Source organism: Aspergillus heteromorphus (assembly GCF_003184545.1).
Source record: "Aspergillus heteromorphus CBS 117.55 chromosome Unknown BO70scaffold_7, whole genome shotgun sequence".
NCBI lineage: Eukaryota > Fungi > Ascomycota > Eurotiomycetes > Eurotiales > Aspergillaceae > Aspergillus > Aspergillus heteromorphus.
This window is the reverse complement of record NW_020290412.1, coordinates 1,004,013-1,022,789: the sequence shown is the minus strand read 5'-3', so window position 1 is coordinate 1,022,789 and position 18,777 is coordinate 1,004,013. Positions and strand designations below refer to the sequence as shown.

General features: G+C 52.0%; 6 protein-coding genes across 6 annotated transcripts; 4 read left to right on the top strand and 2 right to left on the bottom strand.

Moving 5' to 3' along the window:
• Positions 1-2,018: 2,018 nt before the first annotated feature.
• BO70DRAFT_386223 (uncharacterized protein) lies at positions 2,019-2,551 on the top strand (the record flags this gene model as incomplete). Its single annotated transcript, XM_025545808.1, has 2 exons — positions 2,019-2,133; positions 2,189-2,551. The coding sequence occupies 2 exons, from the start codon at positions 2,019-2,021 to the stop codon at positions 2,365-2,367; spliced, it is 294 nt and encodes a 97-aa protein (XP_025401186.1). The 3' UTR covers positions 2,368-2,551.
• Positions 2,552-2,804: 253 nt separating this feature from the next.
• Positions 2,805-7,905, top strand: mph1 (3'-5' DNA helicase; the record flags this gene model as incomplete). Its single annotated transcript, XM_025545270.1, has 6 exons — positions 2,805-6,180; positions 6,475-6,532; positions 6,682-7,061; positions 7,160-7,429; positions 7,489-7,536; positions 7,597-7,905. 6 exons carry the CDS (start codon positions 2,805-2,807, stop codon positions 7,668-7,670), a joined length of 4,206 nt encoding a protein of 1,401 aa, XP_025401185.1. The 3' UTR covers positions 7,671-7,905.
• Positions 7,906-7,918: 13 nt separating this feature from the next.
• BO70DRAFT_360677 (mediator of RNA polymerase II transcription subunit 11) lies at positions 7,919-8,818 on the bottom strand. The gene is made up of 2 exons (XM_025542848.1): positions 8,689-8,818; positions 7,919-8,608 (listed from the first exon to the last, which is right to left on the bottom strand). The coding sequence occupies exons 1-2, from the start codon at positions 8,770-8,772 to the stop codon at positions 8,180-8,182; spliced, it is 513 nt and encodes a 170-aa protein (XP_025401184.1). The 5' UTR covers positions 8,773-8,818; the 3' UTR covers positions 7,919-8,179.
• Positions 8,819-9,191: 373 nt separating this feature from the next.
• On the top strand, positions 9,192-11,887 carry BO70DRAFT_360675 (putative transcription initiation factor TFIID subunit). Its single transcript, XM_025542847.1, has 5 exons — positions 9,192-9,260; positions 9,605-9,746; positions 9,804-9,847; positions 9,897-10,708; positions 10,761-11,887. Exons 1-5 carry the CDS (start codon positions 9,234-9,236, stop codon positions 11,809-11,811), a joined length of 2,076 nt encoding a protein of 691 aa, XP_025401183.1. The 5' UTR covers positions 9,192-9,233; the 3' UTR covers positions 11,812-11,887.
• A 424-nt stretch (positions 11,888-12,311) lies between these two features.
• ppe1 (putative ribosomal protein/carboxylic ester hydrolase (Ppe1)) lies at positions 12,312-14,511 on the bottom strand. Its single transcript, XM_025542846.1, has 5 exons — positions 14,196-14,511; positions 13,549-14,072; positions 13,291-13,381; positions 12,912-13,165; positions 12,312-12,772 (listed from the first exon to the last, which is right to left on the bottom strand). The coding sequence occupies exons 1-5, from the start codon at positions 14,387-14,389 to the stop codon at positions 12,525-12,527; spliced, it is 1,311 nt and encodes a 436-aa protein (XP_025401182.1). The 5' UTR covers positions 14,390-14,511; the 3' UTR covers positions 12,312-12,524.
• A 2,129-nt stretch (positions 14,512-16,640) lies between these two features.
• On the top strand, positions 16,641-18,393 carry BO70DRAFT_422797 (reverse prenyltransferase; the record flags this gene model as incomplete). The annotated part of the gene is made up of 3 exons (XM_025547571.1): positions 16,641-17,600; positions 17,664-17,839; positions 17,903-18,393. The coding sequence occupies 3 exons, from the start codon at positions 16,641-16,643 to the stop codon at positions 17,994-17,996; spliced, it is 1,230 nt and encodes a 409-aa protein (XP_025401181.1). The 3' UTR covers positions 17,997-18,393.
• Between the last annotated feature and the right edge of the window lie 384 nt (positions 18,394-18,777).

Below are 18,777 nucleotides of genomic sequence, written 5' to 3'. Positions count from 1 at the left end.
TGATCGATTGCTCAGATGATTCCCATCAGCAAGGCCTCTATCCCTTGCCGCGTATAACACGGTAGGTAAAGTACTCCATAGGAGGCAGGAGATCACTAACATCATAACTAATATGCTTGGAAACTCATGGCCGCCACCCGGCCCTACCGAAGTACTATAGAGTGCCTGTCCAATGGAAGGGTTATTTTCGGAATTTGAATCCGCCGGCATTCTGCGGCTTTGGAATAATGAACAGGATTTCCGACAGCCAAGAACTATGTACGTATGTACGTATGTATGTATGTATGTCTTTCTTTGCCCCGGATAGATGAATCGACAACCCAACGTAGACATGGACCCGGAGAGCGCAATCGTGAGCTGACGAAGGCCAGATTCCCAACAATTCGAATGTCTACTGATCATAATTTCCGGAAGGCTTGGTCTGCGACAATACTCTCTCACGCGCAAGACTCCAAGTCCATAGATCTTCAATCACAGTTACTGAAATCGAAGACATGGAACATTTTACTAGTGCTTTCGCATGGACTTGGAGGATGGTGGTAACTATGGACAACTGTTGGACACGGATGCATTGACTCCCCTGAGGAATCCCCTCCCAAGACATACCTCCGCAAACCACGTTTAGGACTAGTTTGTCATAAGATGCAAATCATGCCCCGGCGGACTCTTTGCACTTTCCGCGGAATGTACACTTGACTCCGGAGAAGATTGCTGCTCAACATAAAATGCGGGGGAGGAATTGGCCGCGGGTCTGCGCAGAATATACCCAAATTCGTCATGCCAGAGTCGATTCTGGGCCAGTCAAGGTTCTCTGTGACGACCTACGTCCCTCTAACATCGTACTGGATGCTGGTCTGAGAATATTTGTTTAAATGGATTGAGATTCGCGTACGCTGCTCCGAATATACATGCCCATTCCCCGTCCTGGTGGCTTTCGTTAGAAAGGCCGAGGAATGGCCAGGAGGTATTTTGGAATGGAAGTAAATGTGTCAGTCCCAACGTCAGATGGTTCTTCGGGTATCTGTCATAGCGAGTGGCACATTGATTCAAGATCAGCAAAACTATGTATTTGGTATGACTCGAAGAAAATCTGGCCACCTGATCTGCCTGACCGGTGATAGATGCAAATCTCTTTGGTGGCGATGCGCCACTGAAGCGTAATTGAATGTTTTGCATGGAGGGCCTAAAATTCCTAGCCGCTGAGTGACAATGAGATCATGAAGCCCTTCGCTTTAAAAAAGCTGAATTGACCGGACAAGGCTGAATGATGGGGCCAATATCCTGTCATTTTAGTGATATGTAATCGTGACCTAATTCAGGGCTTCAGTATTCAAGCCCCCCCCGGCAATGTGTGCCCTCGCTATGGACTACAATGGTTTGTCTACTCTTAAACTTGGGAAATACTGAAAAGTAGGCATCAAAGCACCAGCTGATATGGACTCTTAGCTGTCCGTTCTCAGTGGGGTTGACTATACGGCTGAGCTTCAAAAAACCAAGGTCCGCTTTTAAAAACATCAGGATAGTGATACAATGTGTTCATCTACATGGGAGGCCTGACCTTGGGGTTCTACTGCGGATTACCCCAAACCCCCAGTCGTGAGAATTTAGCTGCATATCCCCATATTCTGATAAGAAAAACAATCGGATGCCAACTAACTGCCGGTAGATCGTTACTTAAAATCAGTTACAACATATGGCGCGGACCTAATATCCCTCTACCTGGCCAGCAGGAATGATCATACTGGGCGGCTGACAGCCAATGGCAAATTGCTGGCAGTGCCTCGAAATGATCAGGCGTCCAGAGCAAGTCGCCAAAGAATGTAATCTGGAGAGACACGAGGTACTATCACAATTGGCCTATATATTGGGCCGGAGGGCCTGTAGTATATAAAGGGCAGCATTGCCACCTCATTGTATCCCATCAATCCATCTCAAAGACATTGCACTCAAATCAATCATCTTCTTCCAATTCCCAGTAAGCCTACGTCAGTCGTCCTCATTGCAATCCATCCGCCATCATGGTCAAAATCGCTTTCCTTCCCCTCGCCGTCCTGGCTGCACTTGCTCCCTTCGTCGCCGCAAACAACTGCAAGACCAATCTGAACTACTGCGGTTATAACCTCTTGAATATCGGTCTGTGACGAATCAACTCTCTGTGGCTCAGGATAGTGACTCACGGCAGGGGTAGGCAACTATGGTGCCCAGGTCAACGGTGCCCTCGAGGCCGCCAACCAGCCCACCGATGACGCTCATATTCGCGAATCCCTCTTTCATTGCAATGGTGGTTCGAATGGGGATATCTCGTTCATCAGCTATTGCAGCGGTGGATGTCAGGACGGTGGCTCGGGCAGGAGCGACTACTGCTAGACAGTCCGACTGAACCATGATTTCTTGAATTCATGTTAGAGGTGTGATGCCGCTCGCGTCTGTCGATATTCAACATATACTCCGTACTAGTGAGCTAGAGGTGGGTCTCGGGTGGCATTGGCTGGAGCTTATTTGGAGACATCGTTGAGGTCACGCGTGGATTAGAGGCGTTTAGTCCGAATCAATTGTTCCATTTAGCTTTAGAAGCGGAACATCGTAATAAGCAGATGGTTTCTTGAACATTGTCGATGTGTAGTTTGTCTGGAGGTGTAACTAAATGATAGATCCAATCAGGATGTGGGGCTGGCTAAGTCACGGCTTACATAACCTACAGTAACGAATGCGGGCATGTGATTGATTGATATAAACGCGTCGCGTCTCATGGCCACCCGAATCATGACACCGGACTTTCTCCTACGAACCAGCTCGGGTTCGAGATGTCCGACCTCGATGGGGGCTCATCCGACTACTTCGATGACGACTTGAGCGACTTTGTCGTCAAGGACCCTTCTGACGAGGCAGATGCGCCGACAGACAAGGACTCCCCTCCACCAACCAAGCGCCGTCGCCTGAAGGCCGCTTCGAATGAAGGTCTACAACCGCACAACAAACGCCATGGGAGCTATAGCGACAGGGATGACGCTGGGCTCAGCTCGGACTCGTTTGCTGACTACGGTTACGAGGAATTCTCGACCCTTGATCGGGAATCAATGCGCCCCGCAGAGAGTCCGGAGCGAAAGGCACGCCCCAAACACAAGGTCTTCGCGCCCAAAAACCATAACCCTCAGGACAATATCTTCGTCACTCAGTTGACGCAACCTCCTTCGCCTCCCGAAGCGCTTCGCGGCCCGCGATGGAAGAAGCCCGATCCAATCCCCCCTCCCCGAACTACAATAATCGAGAAAGAAAGCGGGGGAAGCGGCACTGGTGTTGTTGTTGGTGATGATGATGATGATGATGATGAAGATGACGAGTATGACGAAGATGAAGCGCTTAACGCAGCAATTGAGGCATCAATGCAATCGTTCGAGGAAGAAAGCTCCAGACAAGCCTCCTTTTCAGCATCCATACCTCCGCCTCCACGACCTCCAGCGAATTTCGTCCCTGGACAGCAAACCGTTGCACTGGGCTCCTCTAATGACTTCCTTGACGATATTCCCGATGATGCTTTCGATTCGGATTTATCTATGTCTCCACCTCCCACAGCCCAATCGCGCCCGCCGCCCCAACAATTCACCAAGTCTGCAAACCGCCCACTGGGTGTTCGGCAAACCTCATTGTTCGATATGGTTGCTCGGAGTCCAGCAAGTCAGCCGCCACTTGGTGAGCAGGTTTACTCGCCACCTGACAAGGAAGAACCTCCCACCCAGCATAAACTGAACCAAGAAACTTTGGGGACATGGATATATCCTACCAACCTGGGGAAAACTAGAGATTATCAATTCAATATCGCGCAAAAAGGTCTCTTCCACAACTTGCTTGTAGCATTGCCGACCGGTCTGGGGAAGACGTTCATTGCAGCTACAGTCATGCTCAATTGGTTTCGCTGGACCAAGGATGCTCAGATAATCTTTGTTGCTCCCACCAAACCATTGGTCTCCCAGCAGGTTTCTGCCTGCTTTGGAATTGCGGGGATTCCAAGATCCCAGACAACGATGCTCACTGGAGAGGCTGCTCCGGGCATTCGAGCTGAAGAATGGAAGGCCAAACGCGTGTTTTTCATGACGCCTCAGACTCTGATTAACGACCTCAAGTCTGGAATCGCAGACCCGAAACGGATAGTTCTCATTGTCGTTGACGAAGCTCATCGCGCAACGGGCGGTTATGCATACGTGGAAGTTGTGAAATTCGTCCGGCGGTATAACCAGAGTTTTCGTATCTTAGCCCTGACGGCAACGCCAGGATCAACAGTGGAATCTGTACAGGATGTTATCGATGGATTGGATATCTCCAAGGTTGAGATTCGTACAGAACAATCCATCGACATCAGGGAATATGTCCACTCCAAACACACGGAAGTCCAGACATTCCAAAACTCGGAGGAGATGATCTTCTGCATGGACCTTATATCGAGGGCCCTCCAACCCCTTGTTGACCAGCTCGGGAGTATGAATGCTTACTGGGGTCGCGACCCCCTCGGGCTTACTGCGTATGGTCTTACCAAAGCTAGGCAGCAGTGGATGATGTCAGACGCCGGTAGAAACGCCCACTTCGGTGTGAAAGGCAAAGTGAACACATTGTTCACCATCCTGGCGAGCCTGGCACATGGAATCGACCTCCTCAAATACCATGGCATAACACCTTTCTACCGTCATCTTCTGCACTTCCAGTCCAGCACCGACGGGCAAAAGGGTGGCAAGTACCAACGGCAGGTTGTCCAGGATGAAAGCTTCAAGAAACTTATGAATCACCTACAGCCGTGGACTAGAAACCCAGAGTTCATCGGACATCCCAAATTGGAGTATCTGAAACAGGTTGTGTTGAATCATTTCATGGATGCGGGAGACGGCGCTGGCACAAGCGAGGACCAGGATAAATCAGCCACGCGAGTCATGATATTCGTGCACTTCCGAGACAGCGCCGAAGAGGTAACGAGAGTACTGAAGAGGTACGAACCTATGATTCGGCCCCACGTCTTTGTTGGACAGAGTAGCGCCAAGGGATCGGAAGGGATGGGCCAAAAGACTCAGCTCAGCATTGTGCAGAAGTTCAAGGAGGGCGTATACAACACAATCGTCGCGACCTCGATTGGTGAAGAGGGATTGGATATTGGCGAAATCGACTTAATTGTGTGTTACGACTCCTCTGCCTCCCCTATTCGCATGCTGCAGCGAATGGGACGTACTGGCCGGAAACGGGCCGGAAACATCACTCTTCTTCTTATGCAGGGCAAGGAGGAGGAAAGCTACAACAAGGCCAAGGACAATTACCAGAAGATGCAGCAGATGATTGCCAGTGGCACCCGTTTCACCTTTCATGACGACCAGTCCGCACGCATCCTTCCCGCGGGTATGCGGCCCATTGCCGATAAACGAGCGATTGAGATCCCCGAAGAGAACGCCAGTCAGGATCTGCCAGAGCCGAAACGACGAGCAAGGGCACCGAAGAGGCCGCCCAAGAAGTTTCATATGCCCGACAACGTGGAGACTGGGTTCACCACGGCAGCAAATCTGGCGGAAGAAGGCACCAAAAGCAAAGCCAAAGCCAAAGCCAAGCCCAAGCCCAAGCCCAAAGCCCAGCCTAATCCCAAAGCAAAAAGTAAGAATGACACGCCGAATCCAGAGCCAGAGCCCGTGGAACTACCGGCGCTTGAAGAGGTCTTGCTTACCCCAGCGCAGCGAAAAGAACTTGAGGTCCATTACGGCAATGCGGGGCCCATGCTTGAGCTTTCGGACTTTCAGCCTAGAAACGACACCTTCCCACGTCTTCAACTCGTCCAGCGGCCTATCCAGACGGTCAATCATGGGTCGCTTACTCGCCGGATAATCCAAACATTGCAAAAAATGGCGCAGGTGCGTCCTGACTGCGACCATCGATTCAAGGAGGTTGTGTCACATGAGCTGGTCTCATGGCAGCAGAACCTCGCAGTCTCAGGTGAAGGAGAAGAAGATCGTAGACACGAAGTTAGAAGCTCGAAGATCAGACCTGGGGTCAGGCAGACCGATATTGGAAAAGAGGACCGCTGTGCGGTTCAACGGACATCACCGATGACCATGCCGAGTGTAGAGCCGTTCTACTCTTCGCAAATCACCGAGGACGGAGACATGGAGGATGATTTTGAAGCCCCTGATGTCTCCACTCTCTTGGATAGGAGTGCCTAGAGTAGGCGGTCGAAATGGGGACGGCTTTTGGCGGATGACGACAGCGATGATTGATTCCGGGGCAATTTCGGGGCTTCAGGGAGACTTTGATACTTTATTGCGTTGGCGATAGATATACCCCTGAAGCAATAGCAATAGACATACATGCCTTGATTGGGAAACGACTAGAAGCGGCAGTCCGGCCACGGCCCCCGCCGTCGGGTCACGCACCTCTTCCGTCCGGCCAACTTGGAGTCCCGCCAGGCGACTCCGGAGTAAAGTAAACAACAGCACAGGACCAGCCCAGACACTTCTCGGAGCCTCACAAACACAACCATGGCGGACGCTCAATTCGACAGTGCGCTGTAAGTGTCCTCGCCTTGGCAAGTTCCCAAGGAAACCCTCCCCTCCTCCATCCCCCCCTCCCCCTGGCGAAAGAACCCCCCCCCTCTCCCACGATGCACCGAAGTCAACCCCGCTTGTAACCTCCCGCTGACCACCAGCAACCCTGCAGCGACCTTCTCCGGCGTTTGAACCCCCGCGATACCAAGCAAAATCTCCAGGCGATCACCTCCATCGTCCCGGATCTCACCGAAGACCTCCTCTCGTCCGTCGACCAGCCCCTCGAGATCCGAAAGTGCCCCCGCACCAACCGGGACTACCTCCTTTGTGACTACAACCGGGACGGAGACAGCTACCGCTCCCCCTGGAGCAATGAGTTCGACCCCCCGCTCGACGATGGAACCGTTCCCAGTGAGCGAGTGAGGAAGCTCGAGGTGGCCGCCAACGAGGCATTCGACGTCTACCGCGAGCTGTACTACGAGGGCGGAGTGGGCAGCGTCTACTTCTGGGATCTGGACGATGGGTTTGCGGGAGTTATACTGTTGAAAAAGGGTGGGTTGTTCGCTCCGTTTCGTGCTGCCAGCAACTGTTCCTGCTGAGAGGAGAGTGCCCAGTTGGGAATCCGTGCTGATGTTCCCTTTCTCGCGCAGGAGTTACGCCTGGTGCGAAGAGCTCGGGGGAGTGGGATAGTATCCACGTCTTCGAGGCTACCGACAGAGCGCGCATGTCTCATTACAAGCTCACCAGCACTGTCATTCTTCATCTGGCCAACGAGTCTGAGGCTCTGGGTGAGATGGACCTGAGCGGGAACATGACCCGTCAGGTCGAGGTGGATTTGCCCGTCGAGTCGGATGCGAGCCACGTCGCTAATGTGGGCCGTCTGGTCGAGGATATGGAGTTGAAGATGAGGAACTTGCTGCGTATGTGTCCTCTACATTCTACTTTTTGTGGATGGCTGCTAATTTGGCTGTTCGTGCAGAGGAGGTATACTTTGGCAAGGCCAAGGATGTGGTGGGTGAGCTCAGAAGTAAGTATAATTATCTATGCTTCGGACTGCCTGGTCGTGATGATGTTAATGGTGGTGCAGGTCTTCCGTCGTTGTCCGAGTCGAACAGAGACAGGGCTACTCACATCGAGATGATCCGGTCCATGCAGAAGTAAGCCAACTGCCGGTCGATTAGAGAAGCCAGCGCATCGCTTGTTGTTTACTAGAACCTACTGTTTTCCTTTTTTTTCCCCCTTTGCCCTGCGAGTTTACCGTTCCGTTGATTGTATGTAGTTTGAGCTCAAGGTTCCTGGGGATCCAATTATACTCGTATACGATGATAAAAAACGATGTGCTACTGATGTAGAATAAATCAAGACGGTCACAGCTTAGTGTTTGACGATAGTCCCTCGTCAATATTTGGGGCAACTCATATTTGAAATCATGGAATAAATTGGGTATCATGTCGGCCATTATCCATAATGGCCACTTGCTTTTCAAAAACGAAACGACAGACCACCTTCGGCGCGACTGCACAACCCCCTCCCTCTCTCTCAAACCAAGCAAAGCCGCTTGTCTCTTGTCTAGGGAGTAACCATGCCATGCCGCAATTGCAAGATAATGTAGGTTGTATATATGGATCTCCATCCTCCCTCACCAACCAACCCCACCGAAAAGACGCCGACTAATCAACCTCCATCTTCTCACGCTCTCCCTTCGACGCCGGATCGCTAATCCCGATCCGCTCCACAAACTCCCTCGCAACCGCCCACAGCTCCGCCTCCTTATCCTTGCCCACCGTGTCTTTCCGACTATTCAGCCAACTCACATCCAGCGGATTGGACGCCCCCGTCGCTCCCCCACCCGCAGCCGGTAAATCACCCGTCCTCGACGACACCGGGTCCGGCGCCAGAATCGAGGCCTCTTCGAGCGCATACACCTGGCGACGAAGACGCACGTCAATGGATGACAGCAGCGCGAAGTACTGTGATGTGGCTTCCTTGAAGCGGGCTTTGTGGGATTCGAGGGAGTTCGCCGCGGGGGTTTCGCCCGATCGGGCGTTCGTGAGCGCTTGGATGGCTAGGCCGGCGGAGTGGATTAGTTTGGCCACGTCCTGGGGGGGGGTATGTTAGTGAGGGTTGTCATTGTCGGAGCGCGGGGACTTCTCCGGGTCTTTCTTCTTCTTCTTCTTACCTGGTCGATGTCGTTCAATTGTCGAATTCGGTCCGCGGAGGTGAGGGTTTGGTCGGGCTCGCGGGAGCCCTTGATGTCTGCCATGTTGGGATCCGGGTAGTGCGTGAGCACTGGGACTCGGTATGGTGAGGATTGATTGATCGTGACGATGAGCTCCGTCGAGATCACGTGCCCGCAACCCGGGGAACACGGCTTACCTCAGCCGGGGCGATGCGCGCTAGGCCGGAAGGGCGATGGTCGGATATCAGGAGGTCAAAACCTCGGCGACTATTCATCTCGACCTGCCGTCACCGTGTTGGCATCCCCGCCTTGCTTCTCCGTCTCCGATCGCTCACTCTTCTTGGTGGGACTCAGAACGTGCCCGGAACTTGCACCTCACTCAAGCCCCGATGTCTGCGCCAGGCGGGGCCCCCAGCCCTGCTCCCCGAGGTGGAAGCATGGGGCCCGGTGGTGGTATGTCTATGCCTCCTCAGCAGCCCATGGCAAACACTGGGCCTGCCACCCCCGGTCCGCCTGCGCCCCCTCCGCCGCCTCCGGGGGGTCCAATGTCGCAGCAGAATCTCAACCAGATAGTAAGTGTTTCTTCATCTTGTCGGGGGGCTGGATTTGGGCTAGCGCCGTGCCGTTTGTTCTTTGCGATTGCGTCATATGCGGCCTGTTTGTCGGGGATGGTGAATGGTGCTATTCATGGCCGGCTGTGATATTCACGCCGTGCCGGAGGACTAAGACACGTGCCCATTGAGACATGTAAAAAGATCCCAGTGGGAAGTGGGTCTTAATCGTCTTTCTGGAATCGCCTGCTTCTACCTCCTCATATTGTCTTCTTTCCCGAGCTTGGTCCTGGTTATATCGGCCCTATCATTTGCGTCTTGCGCTTGATATACAGACTACGATGTGTGCTAACCAGTTTCACCAGGTCATTGATTATCTCGCCAAGAAAGGCTACAGTCGCACGGAGGCTATGCTGCGTATTGAGTCGGCGCATCAAGAAATCGATGGCCGTCCTCCTATGCCCCCTCTTGGCGAAGATGCGCGTCCCAAGTATAGGATGGGCTTTGGTAAGTTCTCCTGCAAGCCCAATGATGATGATGACCTGGTAGCTAACGCAGCCCTAGACTTACTCAAGGTCTGGGTCGAGGACAACTTGGATCTATACAAGGTAAGGAGATGTCCCATGCCTGTCAGGCCAATGCTCACTTTCTGGAAAGCCTGAACTTAGACGTGTGCTCTGGCCACTCTTCGTCTACACCTTCATCAACATGATCTCTTCTTTCAAACCTCAAGACGCGAAGCAGTTTTTCGACCTGAATAAGAACCTCTTTCTTCCCGAACATACCGAAGATGTTCGCGCATTGGAGCCGATCGCTCTTCCAGAGCATGTGCAAGCCAATTCAACCGCCAAGCTCTATCGTACCAACAAATACCGCTTGGTTCTGAGCAACCCGGCCTTTTCCAATCTCATGCAATTTCTGGAGAGTAAGCAGAAGGAAGGTGGCTCGGACATGACTGCCATCTTGAGCAGCTACTGCACTATCATCACCAAGGAGCGTACCGCCGACGACCGGTTCAGCTTTGCAGCCATGCTGGGCCAAAGTGACGGCCAAACATTTCCCAGCGAAGATGAGGGCATTCCCGGACATCACCCTGGTTCTGCATACACCGGAGATAACCCGAACATGGCGGGAACGCTGCCCAGGCTTAAGCTCGGAAAGCTTCCGCTGGAAGAAACACTCGAAACCGATGTGAGAGGCGAGCTGGCCGATGAAGATGCCAAGAACCCTCCAGGCCTTGGACAAAACACTCTGATCCAGGAATTCGATCAGATGATCAAGAAGGAGGAGGAGGACGAAGCGCCGACTCGCGCTGATATCCCTTACCCCCCATCGACTGCTCGTGATGTGGCCATCGAGATTCAGAGGGTCAAGGAAAACCGCGATAGGTTCAGGATTGAAGGCAGGACGGGTGGTGTCGGTCCCGCTGTGAGCGTCTGCATGTTCACCTTCCACAACACGTATGATGGGTGAGGACCACTTCGTATTCTCGCAGACAGTTCTTAGCTGACAGACATCCAGTATCAATTGCCTGGATTTCTCAGATGACCTCCTGCTCGTCGCAGCCGGTACACAGGAGTCATATATTCGTGTCTGGAGCATGGATGGCAAGAAGATCCAGTCAACCTACGATGCCATGGATGAGACTCCGTCAAATTCCCGCCGTTTGATCGGACACTCCGGGCCGGTTTACGCAGTTGCATTCGCTCCATCAATTACCCGCGCGGACAACGCCGTGGCGCCGACTAATGCTCGTTGGTTGCTCTCGTCTTCCGCAGACAAGACCATCCGCCTTTGGTCCTTGGACCTCTGGCAGTGCATGGTCGTTTACAAGGGTCATGACCAGCCCGTCTGGGATCTCCAGTGGGGCCCATACGGCCACTACTTTGCTACTGGCGGCCATGATAAGACAGCGCGCCTTTGGGTGACGGATCATATCCGTCAACAGCGTATCTTCGTTGGCCATGACCAAGATGTCGACTGCATATGCTTCCACCCGAACTCTGCCTACGTCTTCACCGGTAGCTCCGACCACACGGTCCGCATGTGGGCGGTTACCACTGGTAACGCTGTCCGTATGTTCACCGGGCATACTGGAAACATCACTGCCTTGTCGTGTAGCCGCGATGGAAAACTCCTTGCATCGGCAGATGACCAAGGATCGATCCTGCTGTGGGACCTTGCACCTGGAAGACTTCTGAAGCGCATGCGCGGCCATGGCAAGGGCGGCATCTGGTCCTTGAGCTGGAGCGTTGAATCGACTGTGCTCGTGTCCGGCGGCGCCGACGGCACCGTCCGCGTGTGGGACGTCACCGGTCCGGCCCAGGACCCTTCGCAGGGACGTGTCGTCGGCGAGGGCGGCGCTGGCACCAAGGTCGATGGCGGAAACCCGCCCGCAGCCAGCACTCAAGCTTCCGGCTCCGTGGGGCCGGGCCTAGGCAAGAAGAAGGGCAAAGATGTGGTGGTGACGCCTGACCAGATCAGCGCTTTTCCCACGAAGAAGAGTCCGGTCTACAAGGTGAAATTTACGAATATGAACTTGATCATTGCTGGGGGCGCTTATCTTCCCTGAGGGTGATTTGTATGCAACATGGCGCCAGATACCCGTTTCTCTCTTGTCTTTCCTTTTTTTTTTTTTTTTTTTTTTTCTGTTCTATTCTGTTCTTCACTATGGTATCCTGTCCTTGAAGCACACCTCTTATGTGTTTGTGGCGGGATACTCAGCGGCATGCGGCGTCCTGGGCGGCATTCATTCGGGATGGCATTGGTGTTGGTGGCGGATTGTATTGTATTTTAGTCATGTCGGCGGAGACCAAATAATACCGTTTTAATCGACTTATCTGTAGACAATTCGAAGCTATATTAGTTGGCTTGGTCTAATAGGTGATGTAGGCAATGGAGGAACTGACTGCTCACTGCTACTATATCTACATGAATGAATGCGAGGATAATACAGGAACAAGATTGCTCTGCCCACGCGCACGTGTGCTCTACGTCCCAATCCCCAACCCCCCCTCCCTTAGGACACAGGTCAGAGATATAGGGAAGTTCGGCTGTATATCACATAATAAATAAACAATAAAGTACATATCGCTTCAATACGTATAAATAATCCCACCGTGCTGTCTCATGGAAGGTTCTATCTCACAAGCAATCAAGAAGCAACGAAGCCCAACGGACGGCTCCCCCGGTCGATCTTATAAAGTCAGTCCTCTTCATCATTCGATGACAGCGAACAGACAACTATGCAGCAATGCAATATACTGTAGAGAGAAACAAGACCAGCTATGTCTTCTTCAACGGACCTCCCACCCCACGCTCACCATTTTTATCACCAACGCCAACGCCAACGCCAACGCCAGACCCCTTCTTCATCGCCTTCTCAGCCTGCAGATCCGCCACCTTAGGCGGCAACACCAACGCACCCCGATCATTCCGTCGATAAAAGTCCACCAAGATCTGCGCCGTCTTGGTCGGCTGGTCCTCCTGGATGAAATGACCTGCTTCAGGGAACACCTGAAGCTGGTATTTGCCTGTGCTCGGTGATAAACATTACCCGATTAGCCTGGTTTAGGTTGGGGTGGTTTGCTTTGCTTTGCAAGATACAACGGCAGCAAGAAAGAAAAGTAAAAAGTGACAGGTAAATAAGTAAGTACTAGGTAAACAACATACCCTGCATCTGCCCAATCATCAACTCCTTATCCAATCGATCCGTCCCCGCCAGAAGGAGCAACTTGCCCCCGCGCGCTTCGAGGAACTTCCGACTTAGTCCCACGAACCAGTTCTCCCAGAATGGCTTCGTCTCGGAGAGGTTCGTCCGCCATACCCATGGTTTGGTGGGGTCGAGGGGCGTGGGTTCTAAGTAGAGGAGGGATGGGACGGATACGCGCGCGGAGGTTTTGTTGCGGATTGTTCGGGTGCGTGTGCTGGGTGGTTTTTAGTATTTGTATATATATATATATATGTATATATAGATTCTTTTGTTTTGAGGGGAGTTTGTTATTGATTGAGAGGGTGTGGGTGTGGGTGTGGGTGTGGGGCTTCGACTCACTGCCACTCTATTCCGGACGTGATAGATGGGAATCCGGACGGGCGAGTAAGGAGATATGTCTCCATGCTCTGGAGCGCATCGATAGCGGAGCCTGGATGTTCCGGTCTGATCAGCATATATGCAATACGCAATACGCAATGCGCAAGGTTCACAGCATCGACGACGTTCGTTCAAGACGAGCACGTCTTCTGAATGCCTGCATGCAAAAGAACAAAAGAACCAAGAAAAAAAAAAAAAAAAAAAAAAGAATAAACATACCCTCAACCACATCCAAAACCGCATACGCCAACACCTTCCCCCCCAGCTCGCCCTTCCTCGCCACGTCCGTGATCACGGCCCCGCCCAGACTATGTCCCACGAGGATCAAATCAGGCAGATTCTCCCAGCCCATCTGCGTCTGAGTCTCGCGGACCACAAACACCAGGTCCCGGGTTAGCGTGTCGAGGCTCAAATCCAGCTCGACGTCGCTCCTCGCCCCTTCCGCGGTGGAGGTCGAAGTCGAAGTCGAGGTGACCACCGTGCTGCCGTGCTCTCGGGCATCCACGGACAATATCCCAGCTTTGGGGATGATCTTGCGGATCTCCTCGGCGCAGGCGGCGAAGGAGAGACCGGAGGAGCCGGCGCCGTGGTGCATCACGAAGAGGGGGCCGGCGGCTGGGTCTACGGGGGGAGTCAGGTACACATGGTGAGTGATTGTGGTGTTGGTGGATGGGTCGATTTGGGTGAGATGGAGTTCTTGGGCGAAGAAGTTGGTCCAGGGGAGGGTTGTTTGTTGGAGGGATCTGGGGGGGTGGTCAGTAATGATCATAAGTATAATAACAATACCAGTAACAATAACGATAACGAGGACCGTTGCTTTAATTAATGGCACATAAAAAAAAAGGGGGGGGGGGGTGGACACGCACCCTCGACCCGGTCTCGCAAACAGATGTCGACTGGGAGACGGGATCACCGTGCCTGTAGATGAGGCCGAGGAGGAGTCATCGTCGTGACTGGCCTCCTCGTCGAGGGGCTGCATGGATCTGGATGGGCCGGTTGGTGGCTGGAGGGGCAGTTTGGCCAGTTTGGACTTGGCGAAGGATTTCTGCAGCTCGCTCATGAAGACTGTGGGGCTGGTTTGGGGACCATGCAGATGCAAGGTTGATTGGGTTTGCGGTTGGGATTATTGTTGACTCTAGGGTTGGAGTTGGAGTTGGACTCGGAGTCGGAGAGATGTTGATGTTGAAGAGCTGTTGCAGAGTGTGTGGGGGGGATGTTTAGTGGCAAATGATGATGGTCCCCGCTGTTCACGGTGTAGAGGTTGCGGGGGTGGTCTAGATGTCAACCTTCAAAAACCGGCACAGTTACTACTGTCTAGCCGCTACTTGTTCTCTAGTAGGTTGCAGTGTGGATGAAGAACCTGTTGAATCTTCTTCTCACCAAAGCTGGAGGTGGAGGGTTGGTTTGCTGCAATCGGTTGTTCTGTACTGTATTATACTGTATGGTCCGTACTGGTACCATGATGATACACAACCATATGGTACAGATATAAGGTACTAAGGTAGGAGGAGGTGTATATATATATTTTAGATAGCAATCTGTTCACCAATTAATAATCATATCTAGTTTTCTAAAGTTATTCCGTAACCTGTAATACCGCGGCTATTTGAGATTATAAAACCCATGCAAGCAAGCCCTGACTGATCCACGCATATTACCCAAGATAATACAGACAAGCAATAAAGCCATAGGGAGAAGAAAACTATTATATCTTACAGAAAAACAGTAGAGAGAGAGAGAAAATAGTACTAAAAGAGATTATACAAAATCCAGGTTATTATCGGGCTGACCTATATTATAAGGATAGTAATCTTATAACCCTCGCGATATGACTGCGGAGGCAGTTCCTCGCGAAGATATTATACTAGCAGATACTTAGATATATCATTTATAGAGTTCTTATGGATATATGTATTCGCAAGAGAATCTAGATAGAAGACTAGTAATAATACTTTAAGTAAAATAGATTATATCTTGACTTCACGATAGATATATCTTCTTTATAGTATATTGAAAGACTATAATATCTTGCTTATTTATAAGTAATAAATCAGAGACCGAATCACGCCCTACTTTTCATGATAATATACAGCATACTACTACTACCATCTTACTGTATACTTAGATATGAAGCTTCGCTCTGCAACAATCCTACCCGCCTTTATTATAAAGCTTTGCCTGTGCGGAGTATCACCTCCCTATATAGAGTAGTATGAATAATACATTAAAAGCACCCAGGCTTCTCCATCATGTCTAGTTATAGTTAATGCGCAGCAATTAGTAATTAGTAATCCAGGCTTACCGGCTACTACTTTATATAACAGGTACCACTACCATGTCCTGCCCCCAGTATATTCTGACAGATATGAATATATTCCCATTCCCCAAATACCCGCTCCTACTAACTAAAATGTTAGTACTCATGCTGAGGCCTGGTACTCAGACACGCGTACAAAGATATAGACAATTAAGCAGAAATCTATCTGTCTATGCACACTTCTTAACTGTTTAAAAAAATTCATTTCCTTGTGCTACCCAGGATGATGTTGCACCATGTCTCTATGTCTGCATTGGAGACGAAATCCCCTCGCACTCTTATGAAAATAGTACAAATAATTATCGCTCGGATTATCATAATCTCTAGCATGTGACTCCTACTAGATAATGACGGTACTGCTATGCTCGACAGGCGCATGCGAAGGCACTTTTCCGGATATATCCAGAATGTCTATATTATATTGTACTTACTTATGATGCGGGCTTAGGCGCCTGTCCCGTCCTACAGCACAGCAGCTGGGTGAATCATGCCGGCATCTGTCTGCTGTGCTGCTGGACTGAACTTAGCATTCATTATGCTTGAAGCTAGGGTATAGCTTGCCGGGGATATTGGATGTCTTTCCGGGCATAGATACATAGTTGCACCCGTCAAACCTCCACTTGTCTCTGTGAAACAAGAGCCGGAGGAGACCAGGATTATGATGATGATGCTCTGGCTGAGGGAAATGCATCCAAACTCCGGAGTTCGGGGAATCTCTATCCTTCTCTGGAGAGGACTGTTACACGTCGCTTAACACTGAAATGCTCTGGATTAGATTAGTTTCCACATGTCTCTTGCCCCCCTGGATGCACGGGTATGACAGGCGAGACCAGCTGATCACCCTGACATTCGATACCGGTGACCAGTGTTATACGGCTTATAATCAGGTCAAAGTGATGAGGGTCTATCCTGAAGGCTTCGTGTCTGGCCTTGATCATCGATCTTATACGTACTATCTTCTACCTTTGACCGAACACCTCTATCAAGCAGCAAGATGGAAAAGACACAGCGATCTCCGTCTTCGGCCGCAGATGAAAAGACTACGAATACCACTGACCCCAACCCATGGGACATAATCGCCAAATACCCTACCAACTGCAACGCCCATGAATCCTCCTGGTGGAAGGACGTTGGTCCCCTCCTGGGCCGTCTCCTCCAGTTAGCGGACTACTCCGTCCACCAGCAGTACGAGTACCTACTCTTTGCACGGAACCACATTGTGCCGTCCCTGGGTCCTTATCCGCAGCGCTGGCCCAGCGTAATGACCTACACGGACCTACCGATTGAAATGAGCATCAATTTCCAAGATGGCAAGAAGTCGAATGTCCGGGTGTCGTTCGAGCCGATTTGCGAACTCTCCGGAACACCCCGTGACCGCTTCAACCAGGTTGCGGCGGAGCAGCTAGTCGCTGGGCTTTCAGCCTTGGGCCCGGGGCTGGATCGGGTGTTGTACCATCATTTCGCGAGGGACTTCGGGATCTCGGAAAGTGAGACGAGGAAGCTGAATGCGGAGGCGTTCGTGCGGCATTCCGTGCAGTCGGTGTACAACTTTGGGTGTGATTTCCAACATACCGGGCCTGTCTTTAAGGCGTATGTGTATACGGGGCTTAAGAGAAGGATTTCCGGGAACCCGATGCGGCGGGTCCTAGGCGAGTCGTTGGGTCGGTTGGATGCGATGACGGGACGGGGGGATGGGGAGGCGGGGCGGATGGTCGTCGACTACATGGAGGAAGGTGGGGGGTTCAATGAGTACATGTACCTGGCTTGGGATTTTGTGGATGCGGCCCATGCGCGGGTTAAGGTTTATGGGGTGCAGACGGATCTGAGTCTCCGGAAGGTCGAGGAGGTGTGGACGATGGGTGGGCGTTTGAAGGATCCAGTCACATTGTGTGGCTTGGGGCTTGTCCGAAGGCTTTGGGGAATGCTGGAGGGGGACGGACTAGGTGATGGGAGTGTCAGTGAGGGTGAGGGTGAGGCTGGGAGCCAAGCAAAGGAACCCCCCCTCCACACAGCTGAGATATTCATGTGGAACTATGAGATCCGGCCGGGGTGTGGCACACCCATCCAAAAGGTGTATCTGCCCCTGCTCGGGAAGAACGACCTGTTCGTGGCCAAGGCGCTGGCCAAGTTCTTTCACTCGTTGGGGTGGACCGACAAGGCTCGAGCATATGTGGACAACGTGCGGTATCTATTGTAAGTACTCCGTATATCCGATTAGGGCTTTACTAACGACCGCAGCCCGGATGAAAACCTCAGTCAGTCGGCACGACTCCACGTGTGGGTATCGTTAGCCTATTCCGAAAAGAGTGGCGCATATATGAGCGTGTATTACCACTCCAGTCTGGCCTAAAAGCAGTGTTGAGGTGTCTCTGGCACCCAATTGGTATCCGCGAACAATGAGCAAATGACAAAAGCGTATGCGTAAGCCTCCCCAGCATATTACAACCCAGTATAGCCCGACAGTGCAGCCGATGAGTCAAGCGAGGAGGGTAAGCTCAGGACGTAGTTCCGAAACTGGTATCATGGCTACTAACGACCACGATCATGACCATCACGGCCGCGATCCAGACGCAAGGCACCACACCACCCGACCACCCCGGAGATTGAAGGCTCCCCGCGGCTGACTGGACCCATTACCCCAATCTGAAGGCCAGGCTAGCTTCAGGTGGGATTTACCCCGCGATGGAGGGAGCAGCGCTCGCTTGCTTGCTCGCAGGGTCGGGAATTCGAGTCACAGTTGTGCGGCCAGGGGGGCGGAAGGCCATTGGTGGTTGTGATTCTCGTGAAGGAGGGAGGAAAGGACGGAACGGACAGCATGAGGCTGTTTGTGCGTGTGGACGAGAAGGGTAGGCGACGCTGTCGACCTCGTCTAGATCCACTGGACTGTGGTGGACTGGAAGAGGGTCGAGGAAGAAGCAAGAAAGTGTGAAGAGCGGCTTGGAGTTATCTCTTGGTGCGGGACGGCGTGGTTGCCGCCGTCAGAGTCGTCGAAGTTGTTCTCCTCGTCGGGGGAGCCAACTAGCTGCAGCCGGAGCTGATCATGTGACCAGGCTGCTATTCCTCTGGTTCGTGTACGTAAGAAATTGGTCAGCATAATAGGTAACTAACTAACTAGGCCTCCTTGATCGCGG

Bases quoted from the DNA above. Each gene is read 5' to 3' on its own strand.
- BO70DRAFT_360677 (XM_025542848.1), bottom strand. From the start codon at position 8,772: ATGGCAGACATCAAGGGCTCCCGCGAGCCCGACCAAACCCTCACCTCC. The intron at 8,609-8,688 runs GTAAGAAGAAGA...ACCCCCCCCCAG, and splicing joins AATTGAACGACATCGACCAG to GACGTGGCCAAACTAATCCA.
- BO70DRAFT_360675 (XM_025542847.1), top strand. From the start codon at position 9,234: ATGTCGCAGCAGAATCTCAACCAGATA. The intron at 9,747-9,803 runs GTAAGTTCTCCT...ACGCAGCCCTAG, and splicing joins CAAGTATAGGATGGGCTTTG to ACTTACTCAAGGTCTGGGTC. The intron at 10,709-10,760 runs GTGAGGACCACT...ACAGACATCCAG, and splicing joins TTCCACAACACGTATGATGG to TATCAATTGCCTGGATTTCT.
- ppe1 (XM_025542846.1), bottom strand. From the start codon at position 14,389: ATGAGCGAGCTGCAGAAATCCTTCGCCAAGTCCAAACTGGCCAAACTG. The intron at 13,382-13,548 runs GTATGTTTATTC...CGGAACATCCAG, and splicing joins GGTTTTGGATGTGGTTGAGG to GCTCCGCTATCGATGCGCTC. The intron at 12,773-12,911 runs GTATGTTGTTTA...CACCGAGCACAG, and splicing joins GATGATTGGGCAGATGCAGG to GCAAATACCAGCTTCAGGTG.